General features: G+C 42.1%; 2 protein-coding genes across 7 annotated transcripts in view; one reads left to right on the top strand and one right to left on the bottom strand.

The window, feature by feature from the left end:
• Positions 1 to 18,392, top strand: part of MCPH1 (microcephalin 1) — a 664,091-nt gene that overhangs the window by 422,779 nt on the left and 222,920 nt on the right. The window lies entirely within an intron of this gene.
• Positions 1 to 18,392, bottom strand: part of ANGPT2 (angiopoietin 2) — a 75,401-nt gene that overhangs the window by 43,409 nt on the left and 13,600 nt on the right. Inside the window, exons 2-3 of the mRNA XM_068281355.1 lie at positions 6,893 to 7,048; positions 3,551 to 3,672 (exon numbers count right to left, since the gene is read on the bottom strand). Of these exons, the coding sequence (XP_068137456.1) occupies positions 3,551 to 3,672; positions 6,893 to 7,048 (278 nt within the window). The remainder of the gene's footprint in view (positions 1 to 3,550; positions 3,673 to 6,892; positions 7,049 to 18,392) is intronic.

Consider the following 18,392-nt stretch of genomic DNA (forward strand, 5'->3'; position numbering starts at 1 on the left):
TACACAAAAAATTCTCTCCCGTTAATATAACATCAATGGGCATAAAGCTCACGTATCTGTATATAGCAGGAATCTGAAAGTATGCTTTTACACACTACAATTTGTCCAGTAATGCTGAACAGACCTTTAAGAGTGTCTTGAGATCTTATTTAATTTGATGTGTCACGTGTAAATTCCAGCAGCTGTCTGCTGATTGATTTCACTTGAGCCGTGTTGTGTTGCACAGTCTAGTACTTTATTCTTCAAGCATTAGAAAGGTGACAAAAGCCATGTCGGTTGTCTGTTCAGTCAGCAAGAGGGTATTTATTACTTTCTATTTATAACAGATGTAGCTACTGGAATGTTAAAAATGTTCACTAACCTAATACATATGGAAGTCTAGATAACGTGGTTTAACCCTGGCATCCAGAATGCGCCTTTTACAGGCTAATGCTGATTAAGTCAGCATTATTATCACATCTTTATTTTGTCAACTTGTATTTATTTCAGATGTGGGACTTCTCTAGCAGGCAGTGGTATGCAGTCCTGACAAATAGAGGCTTTACTAGAGAGCATGCTAATTCATCTCTGGGGAAACCAGGTGCACCAAGGACTGATGTCTTCTTATGACAAATGATAGATGTAAATTACAGGTCTAGAAAGAAGGTTTGGTGCAAATAACCTTCTTAGTTTCTTTCATTTATGTAATGTTACTCAATATGCTGGTTGATTTATTTAAAAAAAAAATCACCACTGGTAAAGCACTGTTTAGCAACTAGTTAGATATATTGTTCATGGACAATGCAAACAAGGAGGATAATTGTTTAGGTAGGATTTACATTTTTGCTTCAGTTTGGATATACAGTATAATGTACAGTACTCTTGAAATGCAGCGCCAGTCTCCCAGGTTCAAAACGGGACCAGCACGCTATCTGCATACAGTTTGCCTGTTCTCCCCATGTTTGTGTGGGTTTCTTCAGGACACTGCAGCTTCCTCACACATATTATATTTAATTACCCCCCCCCCCAGATTAGCAGTAAGGTGGCCACTAAAGGTAACATTTTTCAGGAAAGGATCATCCAAAGATCGCATAAAGGTGATTGGATTGGCAGAAAATAAACTGTTAATGTTCCAAATCAACTGCGAACGATTGTAAAGGTGATCGATGACAATTTAGCCGGTTGGAAAACCAGTTTTTGCAGTATGTGATTTGTATATATTTGCGATGGATGATGCCTTGGACGACAGTGCAGACTCAAGTTGTGTCCTGATGCTATGGAGGGAGTGGAGGGACAACGATGTGGTGTACTATGGACTGGCGTGGAGCAGGAGGGATAAGGAGCACAACAATAGCGTCAGTTTGCGCTTGGATGAGGTAATCCGGCAGGCTGGATCTCTTGCCACCACCTTGGGACTGCCGTACACACATTCGATTTTTGCCAAAGGTGCCCCCGACCAGCTGCTTCAGCCAACAACTATCTAGCATGGGTACAAGGCCTTTGAGTCCGACACTAGAAAAGCGATATACAAGTATAGGAATTATAATCTATTGCCCTAGCTGTACTGTACATATGTGTATGCACAGTGATAAAAGCAGCTTGGCTGTATAATCCTTGATAAAACCATTGACTTTCTCTTATATCAATTATAAATTAAGCTTTGTGTAGACATTTCAGTTCCAGAATTGACTGTCTTGCCCCTCTATAATGCTGCTGGTATGTGAGTTTGTGTTAATGTACTCCAGTGCATGTTTACTCTGCAGTCTAGTCTTGCTCTATTTTTCACATCACATAAATATTCCAGGCACAGGACGGGATGTATTAGACAGCAAGAGAAGGAATAATATGTCATTGTGTCTGTGGAAATGCTTTTTATCTCCGTCCTGAGGAAGAACCCCTGAACTCTGGCACAATTACTGTTTTATGAAAACAGATGGTATTTCCTCTATTGATCACTGGGGAAATGAGCATGATCACCGTAATAATCACCTTGTTAAAAACATTGTGTTAGGCTGTTTGCACACCAGCCGTGTACAATGAATAGACGTTACCCGACGCTGTGCCGCAGTGTTCAAAACAACTCTGTCACTCTATGGTCAGGAAACCAGAGGAAGAGTGTGACCAATCCAATGCTTAGCAGCTGCTTAAGTTACATCATGGTTAGAGTGATTCTGAAGTTAGTCCTATTTAGGAACAACATCAAACAACTGAAATGTAAGGAACTGGGCAAAGAAAAGAAAATTCCCTTAATTCAATTTAGAGCAAATTAATTCAATTTGGATTTCCTATAATAGATTTTTTTTTTTAAAGCAAAAATATAACCAATGCTGTTACTCAATTCAACTCCTAGATAAACTTGTATGAACGGATCCTATTGCAAATGAGATACATCTGACTCTTTCATTACCTCATTGGGGTTCCTGTGTTTGTTCTATGACTGATGTGATGTTTAGGCATTGGAACGAAAAAGAGAATTTCATCATCAGGGCTAGTTCACAGTGCTCAGTTGCATTGCAGAATAATTCTGCTTGTCAACTCACTGCCCATACAATGCTATGGAGCTGTTCACTGTACTGCGTTGTAACTGATCGCGTGAATATAACTCGCTGCATGCAGGCTTTGTATTAAAATCTATGCCTAGTCTCCATTGCAATTCACACTCGTTATAATGTGTGTTATGCACCTGACCACTGTGAACTTAGCCTCAAGGACACATTGGGCTTGATTCCCTAAGCCGTGATAACTGATATCGTGGTCACGCTACTGGTTTTTGTGCGTTATAACGGGCGTAACGTTTTTCACACACAATTTCGAATTTTCACGCAAAAACGTTTGTTTTCGCAAGAACATTCTGGATTGCGCATGAAAACGTTATGCACATTATAACGTGCGCAAAACGCTAGCGCGACTGTGATATCAGTTATCACGGTTTAGTGAATCGAGCCCATACAATGATAAAAGCCTGTTAAATATATTAACATTTTCTCACTGTACTAAAATTCTCTTTTTGTTACCACAGTTGGGTAGGTCTTTATTGACATAATCTCCTAACTAAAGTGGTCATTGACACAGAACGTGCGAGCTGGCCATACACTGATCTATTTTTCCATCCATTTTGATCATGTTAAAAAATTCCTATTATCTGTTGCTCCCAACATACTCTGTTGATACTTTCTTTTGGTTTCAGACAGTTTGTCATGTCAGAAATGTCCATGTGGGTGGACAAGATGTTGGCAGAAGGGTACAGAACACTGGGAACATAGTGCTTTACCATGCTGAGCTGTAGAACACTCATAGTTCAATGGATTCTAATTCAAAATCCTGCCGAAATCTAGGTGGAAAGGGTGGTAGCATCAATCACTACTACCTGATCGATTGCATGTATGGCTGGCCTAATTCTCATCTGCAACCCAGATAACAATAATAACCTGAAAGAGTCATATATTTTCCAATACCCAAAACAAAACCATTATGGGAGGAGTTTCACTTTCATCTTATTCTAGGAGGGTCCATTTATTTCAAGCATACAACATCACTTCTTCTCTGTGCATAATCTGTGCAAGCAGATTACCTGTTCTGATCCTGTAACTTTGTTATCTCATTTGTTTGATTAGATATTTGTTCTTCCATTTTTTTTGTTGAAGATGAGTGTTCCAGCAGTTTGAGCTCCAGACGACTTGTCTGCTTGAATACCTGTTTAGAATCCAGAAAGGAAATGACATCGTTTTGAAATGCATTCTTTTATAAAGTCCTAACATACACAAGGAATGATACATCACTGGGGCATTCTGAGATATGTTTGCTGTATGACTGCGATCTTAAAATGTTTTATTTTCTAAGACGTCACGCTTCTGCTGAGATCACTGTGCTTTGAGGAATGGTATTTATTGTTGACACGTCTCGGAAGGAAGACAATACTTTGAATGCTTGCAAAATTTGCCTCATCATGCCACACGCTGTTCAGACAATACTATTTGTGGAACTATCACACGGACTTCTTTCATCTGTTTCTTTTGACAGGAAGACCTAGTTACTCATATCCGCAATGTTAAATATTACTTGAGGATATGATTTCACAGTGACCTTGGGAAAGCAAAATTGTTTTGCTTCTTTTCTTATGAATCTACTATCCTTGTGTAGATAAATTGGAGGGGAGTTATATTTGTTTTAAAGCCCAACTAAATCCAAAATTGGATAAGATAAAGTATAAGTGAATGTAAGGGTTTTTTCACACCTAAAAACGCATTTTTCATTTAGCGTTTTTCACTATGTTGACCTCAATCGAAACTCAGGGAAAAATGCAGCAGACCTACGGTTGCCTTTTTGGAAAATCAGAAATGCATTCAGTGTGAATGTATTCCCACGGTTATATATGTAACTTTACTGTAATTAAGAGTAGATGATGCTTGATTAAAATTGCCCAGATCTCTGCATTGTAGTAGAAACCATGTGGTATATTCACAACAAGAGAGTTTATGATAATTTGCCCATATTACTGAACAATCCTTTTAAACAGACTTCATATTATTGTCTCCTAAAACCATAATTTACAGTATGGTCGATCATTTATGGTTGCACTGAGCTACAGTTGGCCTTTGGTCCTGCAACCCCTACAGAAAGTTGCTTGGTCCTCTATAGAGCAGCATGGATTGTATCCAGTGGTGTAACTAAAGGGTTTGGGCCCAGTGCATGTTTTGGAGCCCCAAAACCTACCAAGGACCATTTCAGCGACAGAGAGGTGTAATGAGAGTAAGGAAACAGTTTAAGGATTGCCACCATGCAGTGCACATATAGAAGTGTTCAATACCAGCATAGTATCAATGAAAGCTAATAAGATGGATGAAGGAGGGCCTCAAGTGGCCCCCTCTGGTTCAGGGGCCCTGTTGTAGTTGCAACGTCTGCATCCCCTATTGCTACGCCACCAATTGTATCATAAGGTGGAATGAATAATGCAAATTCAACAGAAAACACATATCCAACACAGCTGTTTGCTAAACAGAGAAAGGGGGTGCCAAGTGACAGTAGTCTATTATCCCATAGATATCTTTAAAGCTAGAGAACATTTGTTTTTCATCACTTCCATTCTCTGTTGTAAGGTGCCCACTAATTATACAATCTTGTCTGTGCAAACTTACCAAATCTATGTAGTAGAAGTGTAAACGGAGTGGACATACTTTGAATGGATTATATAGGTATTACATAGAAGTGGTAAGATTGTCTAATAATAAAATTGTATCATTAGTGGACACCTTTAATTTTTAGCAGATAGTTGTGTTAGATTTTACTTGTCATTCTTAAAAAAAAAAAATCAGTTAATTATGTGTGGCCATCTTTAACCGCTGTTTTGCTACTAAAGGATGACGTTTTTTATTTTAGAGCTCCACTTCCACATTGCTGTTGCAAGCTCTGATAAAGCTTTTGTGGGTATGTTCAAAGGACCCCTAAAACGAAATGGCACTTATTGCTAGTAAATTTCCAGATATAGGCATTTAACCTCTTGAGGACCGCTGTGTCAAACCCCCCTAGTGACTAGGCCATGTTTTGTTAATAGGGCCACTGCAGCTTTAAGGCCAAGCTGTGGGGCCACACAACACAGCACACAAGTGACCCCCCCCCCCCCCCCTTTCCCCCCAAGAACAGAGCTTCCTGTTGGTGGCGTCTGATCATCCCCTCCAGTGTTTTTTTTTTTATAAATATTATTTTTTTTAAATAAAAATGTTTATTTTTTTTACTTTTTGAATACCCCGCCCACCCTCCCTCTGCTGGCCATTCATTGTAATCGGCTGTCATAGGCTTCAGCCTAAGACAGCGGATCACCGCCGACACTCTGGAGGGGACAGCTGTGTCACATGGCTGTCCTCAGTACAGCGCTGCCTTAGATCGCATCGCTGTACTGCCATGATAGACGGCGGCTTTGCCGTCTAACAGTCTCCGAGCGGCGGTCGCCGCACGGAGACTGAAGGCGGGGTAGAGCACTGCACCCCGAGCAGGAGATGCGCGCGCAACGGTCGTGCAATCTCCTGCTAGCCCCATAGAAGACCGTTCACACCAATGGGCGTGGAGCAGTCCTGGGGCTGCCGCACTGCTCACGCCAATTGGAGCAGTCGGCAAGTAGTTAAAGCTTTTTATGCATTTTACATTTATGCACAAGACCTATATATTATTGTACTTGACTACAGCTTTTAACACAAGCCATGGTACATGGGATATATGACAGCATATGTAGCTGTGCTGATTTATAGAAAACAGATCTACTTTTGTCTGGCAAGCATGGAAGCCAGCATCTGATCAGAGATTTATAGAGCGTGTTACAGACCTCATTTGTTTCTGTGCGGGAGGATGACAGACATATTTTGCATAAATAAAACTTAGTTTACACAACCTTGTTTGCCAAAACATTTTTTCCTTATATTTCACATATACCGTAAGGTAAAATGAGTTTGTTTTCATTTTCCTGTAAATGATAACACTGCATCAGCAGTAAATGCATAGGGCCAAACATGACATGCCATTTGTGTACAGTATCATAGGGCCAAACACAAATATGGTTTGTGTACAGTATCATGGGGCAAAACATGACTGACATTTGTGTACAGTATCATAGGGACAAACATGACTGTGACATTTATGTACAGTATCATAGGGCCAAACATGGCTGTGACTTGTGTACAGTATCGCAGGGCCAAAACATGACTGTGACATTTATGTACAGTATCATAGGGACAAATATGACTTTGACGTCTGTAGAGTATCTTAGGACCAACCATGACTGTGACATTTATGTACAGTATCATAGGGCTAAACATGACTGTGACATTTGTGTACAGTATTATAGGAACAAGCATGACTGACATTTTTTGTATAGTATCACAGGGCCAACAGTGACTGTGACATTTGTGTACAGTATATTTACCTGGGTTTCCACATCAATCAGCTTTCTTGTCTGCTCAGCAGTTTGGTTCAGCAGATTTGTCCCTATCTCCATCATTATTAATGTGTGGTTCTGAACAGCATCCTTCTGCATCTCTACCATCTCCTTCTTCATGTTGTCTTGGATGTAGCTTTCAAGCTGCCAAATGCAAACACAAAGGGTTGTGAAGGTGTGCCTACAAGTATATTCATATAAATTATTTTTTTTATTTGGCAAGAGAATATCAGAGGATGAATTGAGTGTTTAGAGGCAATACAGAGGTGACCTACATCTGTGCACACACAAGACAGTAGACACACGAGATTCTTGACCAAGATGCCTAAAAACAATCATCTCAGCCAAAGACCATCCAGTGTGTGTACAAGGTTTTATTCAATAAGTTACTTCATACACTATCAGGCTGTCTCAACTAACTCTAACCCTTCACAATAAAGGTTTACTTAAAGAGTATGTCTAGTGTCAAAGCCAGAACCTTTCATGTCAGGTTCTGTCTTAGGGCTGGTGCACACCAGAGCGGTTCTGGAGCATTTTTTAAAACGCTTGCAGGGGAAAAACCGCATGGCTAATGAAAATGAATGGGATGGTGCACACCAGAGCGGGTCGTTTTTTCCACAAATGCAAACTCGGGGGCTGCAGCATTTTTTAGATTTCTGAGGCGTTTCTGCCTCAATGTTAAAGTATTGGAACGTGGAAAACCGCCCTGAAAACGCTAGATCAGAGCAGTTTTCCAGGTGTTTTTGTTACAGAAGCTGTTCAGTAACAGCTTTACTGTAACAATATTTGAAATGTGCTACACAAAAACGCTCCTGAAAACACTAGGCATATTTAGAAAATGTCTCTAAACATGCCTAGGAAACACTCTGAAATCTGCTTCTAAAACCTCTAGCATTAGAGGATTTTGGTGTGCACTGGGCCTAAATGCTGTGAAGATGGGGGGGGGGGGGGGGGGGTCATGGTTAAAATGATCAAGGCATTTGTTTTGGGATCTTCTTGCTCTCCCATTGCTCCCAAATGCAAATGTAGAGATTTGGGGAAAATCTGAATCATATTAGTGGAAACTAGTGCACGCCTTGTGGAGGAGGACTTCTGCCAAGACTTGGTCCCCGGCCAAGTGGGACAAAGCTTTTCTGCTGGCCACCCCGTATGGGACAGTCAGCCACAGATCTAGGTGAGAATATTCCACGGCCGGCTGGCCATTTTTATTGAATGACTACCTGAGTGCGTTTTCCCCCCACCCTTTGTTTTTCCACCCATCCCCCACATACCACTGTCTACTGCACATTAGTGGAAAAGGGGCAAAGTGATTTACATTTAATTGCCAGTATCCTTGCAATCCAAAAATTTGATTAAATCACGATCAGTAGAACAGGGCCCTGTGGCTTTAAAAAATAAATAAATCTAGATTCTACAATACCTATCGCTTCCTGTGTATACTAAGCATTACACCACTGGCATTGATTTCAGCTTGAACTTCTAATCACCACTGCCTAGAAAGATAGCATTCTATTTTGCATAACATACTTCTTTTTCACTAAGGGTGCTGCAGCCTTCAAAGAACTGAATGCTGTCAAGTGAGTGTAAACATACGCATATGTTATGTCTTTGCAAATCACACTTACACTTTCAATAACTCCTTGAAAAGCAAAATACCTGCTTAAACTATGTTACCTTCGTTGCTATCTGCCCTCATGGGTACAGAGTTAAATAGGGGATATCCAGCAAGTGATTACAGCCTGAAGTCGCTCCATCCCTTCCCAGTGCCAGGCCAGTCAGTCCTAACAAGCAAGTGAATTGAGTTTTCATTTCAAGTAGGCTTGTGGCCTATCCAAATAGATGTTGTGGCAGATAATGCACCTGTGGCCTCCAGCCTCAAGAACAATGGAAAGCAATCAAAATGCACCCCAATAATCACACCTGTACTGGATGTACTTCTGAACTTAAACTTGTAAATTCAGAAGATAAAGAGGGACCTCGGAACTCTTCACAATTACATATAACCAACATGTGACTAATGGAATAAGAATGTATGCAAAACTCAGTAAATAAATACAATTGTTGCACTGCAACAGTGAACATAGCTTTTTACAACAGTAAGTCATTATGTGAAGTTAAACTAAAGCCCACACTCTTATTGTTTGTTAGACGTTAAGGGAGCTGTGCATTCTTTGATCTTCCTGTACGATTGACCACTAGATTCAATCATTTTATCGGATCGAGGAAGAATCGATTATCTTCCATTCATGTCATTCTGTTGACATGATTTGAGTAGACACAATATTGATTTTTTTATTTTAGAGCATGGAGGTACACCATTGTTCAGATCGATAGTGAAGGATAATTGCATAGGCTCTCACTTGGAGTGTGTGGATCAATTTTCTTTGATGTCAATCAATTTTCGATCAAGCACACGCTAATTGATTGCCAAATAAAGATGATCATGTAAATGTTCAATGGTTAATCGAGTAATGTATGACTACCTTTTCAGTATACCTGAATTCTCGATGGCTTTATATATCAAGGGTATTTGTACTCCTCTTAATTATGATTCATCACAGAACTCTTTGATAACCCCATTCCTCAGATCACCCTTATTCCTGATTGTCGATTTGCTACCAGTCGACAACAGTAGAAAACTCTCCACATTCCCATGTAATTACCTAGACTGTCTATCACTTCCATTTCAGAAAATCAGCAGAAAGGAGAAAGGGGTACCAAGATAGCACAGTGAATGGTTGCCGCGACCACAGGGCTCCGGCCTTTTCTGTTTTTACTCTTTTTTCCCCCTACCTGATGTGTGGCTTACAGATTTTACCACGGTTAGGACACGAACAGCTGATAGGCATGGTACCGACATGTTACCTCTGCAGTGTCCCGGTCACAGGAATGCAGATCCAGATGCAGGCTCATTTGCCACCCCTGCCCTGTATCATCCATTGACTGCTGCCTAGGGAGTCTAGAGTTCACCTCTAGGGATCATCACACTAGAAGGAGGAACCTGCCACAGTCGGGAGACGACAGAGCTGGCTCACTGGCCATGACACCAACTGCTGCCACTGTCGAGCAGCTCAGTCTGCCACCCTCCACTTCCAACTCACCTGCGCACAGTCATAGGGAATCCCGCTGCTGATGCGCATTGGCATCTGCTGCGCTCCAATGCCCTTGCGCCTCCATCCTCGATGAGCAGCTACAGGGGACCCGGTCCTCAACACTGCTGTGGCTCTTAGGTCTCGCCACGTGGACTACAGTGGATTGCAGCCCACGTGGCTCTGGTCGTCACTGCTACCGCGGCTCCGACCTCCAGCTGATGAACCATCATGAACTTGCTGCTTGTCTAACACAATAAGGGTATAAGAGGCACCCTGGTGTAGTATAAAAGCATCTAAAAACTGTTTTTAGATTCTTTTATACTACACCAGGGCGCCTCTTATACCCTTATTGTGCCAACATACCCCCTTACCTCACCTGTTTGAGGGGTGGAGACAGAACACACGTGGTTTCCACCACGGTGGACTCTTGTCTTATTTCTTTTTCCAAGGAGAGTGACCGCATCCAGGTCCCCAGTGACCACCCTGAGTGGAGTCGGGTTTGTTGTCTCCACCTGCTTCCTGTGGTCGGTTGCCCCCCCTGCAACCCACCTTTGTGAGTAGTGTCTTACTTTCTACTATCCCAGTTTGTTTTTGACATACTACACTATTGGGCTCCCGCTTTTGTCTCCTGTATCTTTTCACTAGAGGGTGCTTGCGACACCCACATCCCACCATTGCTGCCTGTCTGCCTTGCTACCCACAGCTGAAATCATGACCTTAGGTTCCAGGCCTCCCGGCTCATCTCGCTGGACGAGGCCACAAGTCGGGGACTGAATTTCTGAGCCATGAAGGTCTTTCAAACAAGCCACCAGCCAGCAGGTCACTGCTGCAACACCAGGACTCTGTCCGTCTCTCTCTTAAAGAGACTCTGTAACAAAAATTGCATCCTGTTTTTTATCATCCTACAAGTTCCAAAAGCTATTCTAATGTGTTCTGGCTTACTGCAGCACTTTCTACTATCACAGTCTCTGTAATAAATCAATGTATCTTTCCCCTGTCGGACTTGTCGTCCTGTGTCTGGAAGGCTGCCAAGTTCTTCAGTGTTGTGGTTCTGCTATGAACTCCCCCCTCCAGGCCCCTCTATGCACACTGCCTGTGTGTTATTTAGATTAGGGCAGCTTCTCTCTTCTCTCTTATCTTATACTCAACTGCAGAGCAGTTGAGTGCTGCAAACAATTGTGGCGATTCCATTCACATAGCACTCGGATTACCCCTCTGGTCCTTCTCTATTATGTTCCATGGGCATATGCCTATTCTACAGTATATATGTTCTACTGTAAGAGTTATGTCTACTCAATATGCTGTTCTGTGCAGGTTTTACTTTGTCCATCTGCTGTACCATTACCGACTCTGTATGTGGCAAAAATAATTTTGGCTACAGCCCCTGTTGTACGTGGCAAAATAAATATGTTTCTGAAATGGAGTGCTTCAATCACAAAGAATCAGACTTATCACTAATTTGCACTGAATACACCTTCTTCCAGCGATTGTGTAAGTGGCTCTTTATAATTCAGGTAGTGTCTTGGGGAGGGTAGCCCTTCTTTTTATTTATCTGTCTGGCTGTCTGTCTATCTTTATCTATTGCAGCTCAGGTACACTTTATCAGAGTCAGAAATATTTTAAATGCCGAGCACGACTGGGTCGTGCCAGAATTGGGTTTGACACATACGATTGCTCAGAGTAGGGATAGAAAGTGTAGATAACAGAATAAGTATAAACAGGAGTGTAAATTAAAATTAAAAAGTGAACGGGGTACAGTTCTCGGCACAGTGATGCGCTGGATAGCTCAATTGATAGTATGATTGTCACCCAATCTGCCTTCTTACAGTGTCATTAGGAAAGACAATACCTGCAGGACAGCCTGACATCCTATTACACACACATAGTGCTGGGAGAGGAAAAAGTGATCAGATGGTCTGGAAATTCCCCAACATCAGTGACCACTGCAGGAGGTCTTTTAGTTTTTCCCTCGTGTTAAAAAAAAAAAAAAAAAAAAAAAAAAAAAAAAAAACATCAGAAAGGTTTATACACAGATATTCTATCAGAAAGACTGGTAGTGGCATTGTGAATTGCAGGTCTGACTGCTGTAATCTTTGCTTTGTTCTGATCAGCTTGTGAAAGCAGATAAACCCTGCAGCCGGTCATCTGAAGCCATTGATACCAACATTCCAACAGACCAAAGTACCAAGTCTACCTTTAGCACAGGAATACAGATACATGGCAGACACATTTTTGTTTGTGTTACCGCTACCCATGAGATAGTGGTACAGAAGCTTACATGACTTTACGGTCATTTACGATTGTGAACATCAAGGTATCTAAAGGTGGCCACACACGATACAATAAAATGATCCGATTTTACGGCAATTCGATAAAAACGATCTGATCTCCCGAAAAAATCGAAAGCTTTTTTTTCATTCGACTGAAAAATCCGATCGGATTTCCCGTTTTCTTCGATTTTTAGCGATCCGGAATGCCAGATATTTTTCTTCAATCTTTCTAAAGATTGTATGGTGTGTGTTAGATTGTCAACTTATTAATATACACACCCTAGCAATTTTTTCAGAGTTTCCAAGCATTTTTATCATAATTGGGGAAAAAATTGAACATACGTGTGTGGTACATTGGTCAGATTTTTGAAATGTTACAATCAGTCAGAAAAATGTATTGCAATTCTTAAATTGAACAGATATTTAAAAAATTGTATAGTGTGTGGCCACCTTAAGGCTCAACACACACCATACAATCTTGATTGTTCAATCTTACCACTTTCATGTAGTATAAGAGCTTATTCAATCAATCAGTCAAGGTATTTTCAATCTGTTGGCCCTTATACTACATAGATTTGGTAAATCTGTACAACCAAGAGTGTATGGTGTGTGTTGAGCTTAAAGAGAGTCTGAAGCGAGAATAAATCTCGCTTCAGACCTCAGAGTTAGCAGGGGCATGTGTGCCCCTGCTAAACCACCGCTATCCCGCGGCTTAACGGGGGTCCCTGATCCCCCAAATCCCCTCCGTAATGCGGGGGAGCGCTTCCTGGTTGGGGCAGGGCTAACCGCCGCAGCCCTGCCCCACGTGCGTCTGTCAGCGCGTATCTCCGCCTCTCCCCCGCCCCTCTCACTCTTCCTTCACTGAGAGGGGCGGGGGAGAGGCGGCGATGCGCCGCTGACAGACGCAACTGGAGGCAGGGCTGCAGCCGTTAGCCCTGCCTCCAGGAGCGACCAAGTCTGCGACCAAGTGTCGCAGTGGGGGGTTTGGGGGTCAAGGGACCCCCGTTTAGTGGCGCTATTGCGGCGGTTTAGCAGGGGCACACGTGCCCCTGCTAACTATGAGCTCTGAAGCGAGATTTATTCTCGCTTCAGAGTCTCTTTAAAGAGACTCCGTAACAAAAATTGCATCCTGTTTTTTATCATCCTACAAGTTCCAAAAGCTATTCTAATGTGCTCTGGCTTACTGCAGCACGTTCTACTATCACCATCTCTGTAATAAATCAACTTATCTCTCTCTTGTCAGACTTGTCACCCTGTGTCTGGAAGGCTGCCAAGTTCTTCAGTGTTGTGGTTCTGTGATGCATCTCCCCCCTCCAGGCCCTCTCTGCACACTGCCTGTGTATTATTTAGATTAGAGCAGCTTCTCTCTTCTCTCTTATCTTTTACAAGCTGGATAAATCCTCCTCTGAGCTGGCTGGGCTTTCACATACTGAGGAATTACATACGGGCAGAGCTGTCTGCACTCTGCAGGAAGAAACAGCCTGACACTTCAGTGGAAGATAGCTGCAGGGGGAAAGAAACACACAAATGATCTCTTGAGATTAAAAAGGAAGGCTGTATACAGCCTGCTTGTGTATGGATGTATTTTCTATGTGTGGACATACTGTACATCAACCTACTTCCTGTTTTGGTGGCCATTTTGTTTGTTTATAAACAAACTTTTTAAAACTGTTTTTAACCACTTTTAATGCGGCGAGGAGCGGCGAAATTGTGACAGAGGGTAATAGGAGATGTCCCCTAACGCACTGGTATGTTTGCTTTTGTGCGATTTTAACAATACAGATTCTCTTTAAGTGTTCACATGAATTTTGTCAAGTAAAATATTTTGTATTATTGTGGTAAATAAGTGCAAGTATGAACAGATACAGGTTATTACTCTAATAATGAGTTTACTGTATAGCTCTGATATGTTTTGATCATTCCGCTGTCTTTCTTGTCATGTTGGAGACTTTAACACTTTGAAAACAAATGCAAAAAGATTAATGAGAGATGTAGCAGCTATGGTGGTAGTGGACAGATGTGTTACGGGCTTTGTTGCACAAATATGTATGAAGTCAGATCAGCCTCTGTTCTTGCAGTCAGTAAAGCTGATTCCCACTTCAGCGGATGCAAAATAGATACGGTAAGCGCGTTTGCTAAGAGGATGTCCATTCTACATCCGCACTGCACTGTGTGCTCCCCATCCACCCACTGTTCGAAGCGGTCGCCAATCAACTGTCCCACCACCTCTCGGTCCCTCTATGTTTAGCCCAAAGGCTGACAGGAGCATGGGGCTCTCTATAGGCTACATTAGGCCAGTTCTCCCTAGCAGCAGGGAGATTTTTATCTGTTGCTGAGGATTACCATTGGTCTTTTGCAGCCCAATGGGCAACGCCATACTTCTTCCCTGTGTACAGGGAGCGAGTGGCGCGGATCGGCGTAGCCTGCGGCAGATGCATCTGCCTGGGATTATTGCGGACTGCACAGAAGTGCGGAGCAGCTCTGACTTGGGCTCCCTTGCTGTGCGATTTTTTGCCTGTTCGGTGGAGGGTTGTCTGTTTATTATTTTTTATGCACAGGTCCATATGCAAATAACTTTTTCACCTGAGTATTCTCCTTGGTGATATTTTTAAACTTGTCAATAAAATGCCTTTTTAAACCACCAGCAAGCAAACAAATATTTAAAATAATTCTGATAGTACCTTTTTATCTACTTTTTGGTGCTTTTTCTATTGCAAAGTGATACAAAATTGTTAGAAATCATGTGTGTTTTTGTCCTGACGAAGCTCAGTTAGATGAGTGAAACTAGTCCTAGTTGACATACACTTGCACGGGATATACATGCACTCTTGATTCCTCAGCCTTATACCTTCCATGAAGGTGGTGCGTATTTTATCAGTATGAGTGTATACACCTATTAGTGTGAGTTGCTTGGATAGCATTGTGTGGTCTGGTGTGCACATTGCACCAGACTCTAGCACTCCACTATACATTCATTGCGACTTGTTTACTGGTGTATACGCACCTGTACCTATTGCATTTATACTGTACCCACACGTTGGGAATAGTTACACCCCACGCACCCACTCAGGGATGCCTGTGTGACGTGCTGTTTGTTTGGGGGGGATCAGCAAAGACATCTGATCGCTAGGGAACATTTTACCTTCTCATTGTATATTTACAAGTTCAAACATTCATTTTGGACGACAGGGTACACTCTTTTACTTGCACTAATTTATTTGCTCTACATATATGCGCACTGGTCCTATGTACTTTTATGGACCAAAGTAGCACAGGTGATTGACCTTATATCACCAGAAGTACTCATAGGTTCGGTCCTAATGGACAAAGTGTGAGATTGATTTATTACCTGTGCTGCATTCGGTCTGTTTGCATATCATTTCTAGAAATCAAAGGGCCCCCAGAAAAACTTCAATGGGGCACTTTAATGTTCACAACCCTTCCTTTGCCTCTTATTGGTGGCTCTGAGAGCCTGGGGGCCCATCTCACAAGGATCATAAAACGTGTGGCCCCCAGGATCTTCACACCCATAACACCTGATCTGGAATATCAGAAAAAGGGAAAATAAGTAGTTGGGCCCACCTACACCTTTGGGCCTTCCTGCAGCTGCAAACGCTGCACCCCCCTAGTTACGCCCCCTGCTCTGGCCAATCTAGCAGCACGCTAGGAAGTTCCAATAGAGTTCGAAGAGATGACTGGCACAAGTCTCCTGCAAAAATTGCATTTTCACTTATTAACATATAACATGGGACATGTAAAATGCTTTGAAGCTCTACTTGCTCCTTTCTTAAGTTATACGAGTCCGTACGGATTTGTGTAGCTTCAGAAAGGAACAAATAGAGCTCCAAAATGTACATTGTACACTTGTCCCATGTATCATTTCCCTTAATTGCCGATCATCTCTTTGTAATATTAATAATCCTAACATTTGTATGGTACTTTTCTCCTGTCGGACTCCAAGCACTCAAGAGCTGCAGCCACTAATGGTGCACTCAAGGGGCCACCCTGCAGTGTTAGGAAGTCTTGCCCAAGGACTTCTTACTAAATAGGTACTGTATACTTGTAAAACTCCAGTGATCCTGGGGGTAAGCCAATACAGAGGACATCCATAATCCATATTTCATAATAATGGTAAAGTAATATTTTTCCTTAAATTCTGCTTCAACCTTATGTTTTAGTTTAAAATGTTAATGATCCAAAACTTTAAGCAATAAAAAGGGGAGTGCAAAGACCACCAGTGCTGTTTCATACACTTGGTCGATAGCTGGTCTCTTGTTTGCTGTCAGATCTGGCATTTTCTTCAGTCATGCCTGCTGTCTACAATGATGAATCATGGGATCTTTCTGGCTGTAGTCTCTCTCCACACCACCCCATTCGTTAAAATGAAATAGACAAGCAGTGAGGAGAACTGTCTATAGCAAGGAATGTAAGGAATTGATTATGGTGCTGAAGCAAACAGCCTTGTTAGATGTGTTTGCCCTTAACGAATGCTTGACCTCTGTTTATGAAAACTGTGTCATGAAGGATGGAGAAGAGTCAAAGATCAAACATCTAATGTGATCCTTTATTTCACAGAAATTCAGTGTTACCTACCACAAACAAACAGTGTGCGTAAAAGGTTAAGAGTTTGGGCACAACCACTGACAAAGTACACAAACTAATGCCTAATAATGCTGTCTGATAGTTTGGATTCCAATAAAGATCTGAAGGATGAAAATGTATCTCACGAGTATATAATGCTGGGAACACACAATGCCTTTTTTGCGCTCGATTCTCTGCGCAATTCTCTTATCTTCCACTAGTTTTTCTTATCTTTTTTCCATTCACTTCTATGAGAAATCGAGTGGAAAACAATCGAGCGAAGAATCTGACATGATAGAATTTATCAATCAAAGGCATCTACTGGAACGATTCTTCCTACAAAAACGAAACGTGTGTTCCCAGCATAAGGCTAGGTTCAGACTCACAGATCACATAACGAAGTAGATTTTGCTGGACAATTTTTCTGCATTTGCTTCTTGCGATTCTCATTCAGGGGAATCAGGATTGCATCATGACCACTCCCAAAATGCAGCATGCAGCACATTTGCGATGTATAAGTCGCAAATGCTGCAGTGAGGATGGTCCCGTAGGGGTACCAGCAATCTGCAAATCGCTGAAACGCTGCTAAATTGCTTAGTGTAAACCAGCCTTTAAAGTGAATGGGAACCACATTTAAAAAAAAATGAGACAGACACCCAAGGAGAGGGAAGGCTCTGGGTCCCGTTCCAGTGTTGGCTCGCCCGGTAGCAGTATTTCACTAATTTAGTCAAATACTGCTTTACCCGGCCGAAGGAGGCTTCAGAAGTCTTCAGGGAGCCAGAGTGCTCCTGAAGAAGGGCGGCCCTGTACTGCACCTGCGCAAGCACGCTCTCTTGCACGCTCACGCCTGTGCAGTATGGAGCCGCACGTCTTCGGGAGGACACGGCTCCCGAAGACTTCCAAATACCCTTTCGGCAGGGGATTGAAACGGGGGGAGCCAGCACAGGATAGAGGGCACCGAGAGAGGAGACGGAAGGCTCTATACGAACCAGAGCCTTCCCTTTCCTTAGGTAAGTATTTGCTTCATTTTTTTTTAAATGCGGTTCCCATTCACTTTAAGAGGACCTCTAATAAGCCTATGCAGCAGCTATTTGCCTTTATGAGTACTCATCACTGTACATCTGTAATCTTTTCTGCATGTTTATGAGACTGCTAAAGGGAATCTATTGCCAAGCTAATTCCTCAGATGGCAGCTGTCATTGTCTGACTCAAAAGCTGTATTTCAAGGCAATAACTTTACTCCAAAATCTTGAACAGGTGCTTCTCTAAATCATTCATAGACTTTTCCATTTCTATGAGAGATGTGAAGTTTATATAGTTTATTTTACCCCTTTTTTTATTTTTTTTATTTTTTTTTTTACTTATTTTGCCATTGCTACTTTATGCAGGAAAGCATTCTACAACTTAAAGCATAGCTAAAACTTCCCAACTAACTAGCATTGCAAATAGACACCCCTCCCAATTAGTGTGAAATATTTACTTTCAGTATTAAGGCCCGTACACACGCTCAACCAAACAGGCCTGATTGTTGTCTGAATTCGGTCT

Source organism: Hyperolius riggenbachi, chromosome 4, assembly GCF_040937935.1.
Source record: "Hyperolius riggenbachi isolate aHypRig1 chromosome 4, aHypRig1.pri, whole genome shotgun sequence".
Classification (NCBI taxonomy): Eukaryota; Metazoa; Chordata; class Amphibia; order Anura; family Hyperoliidae; genus Hyperolius; species Hyperolius riggenbachi.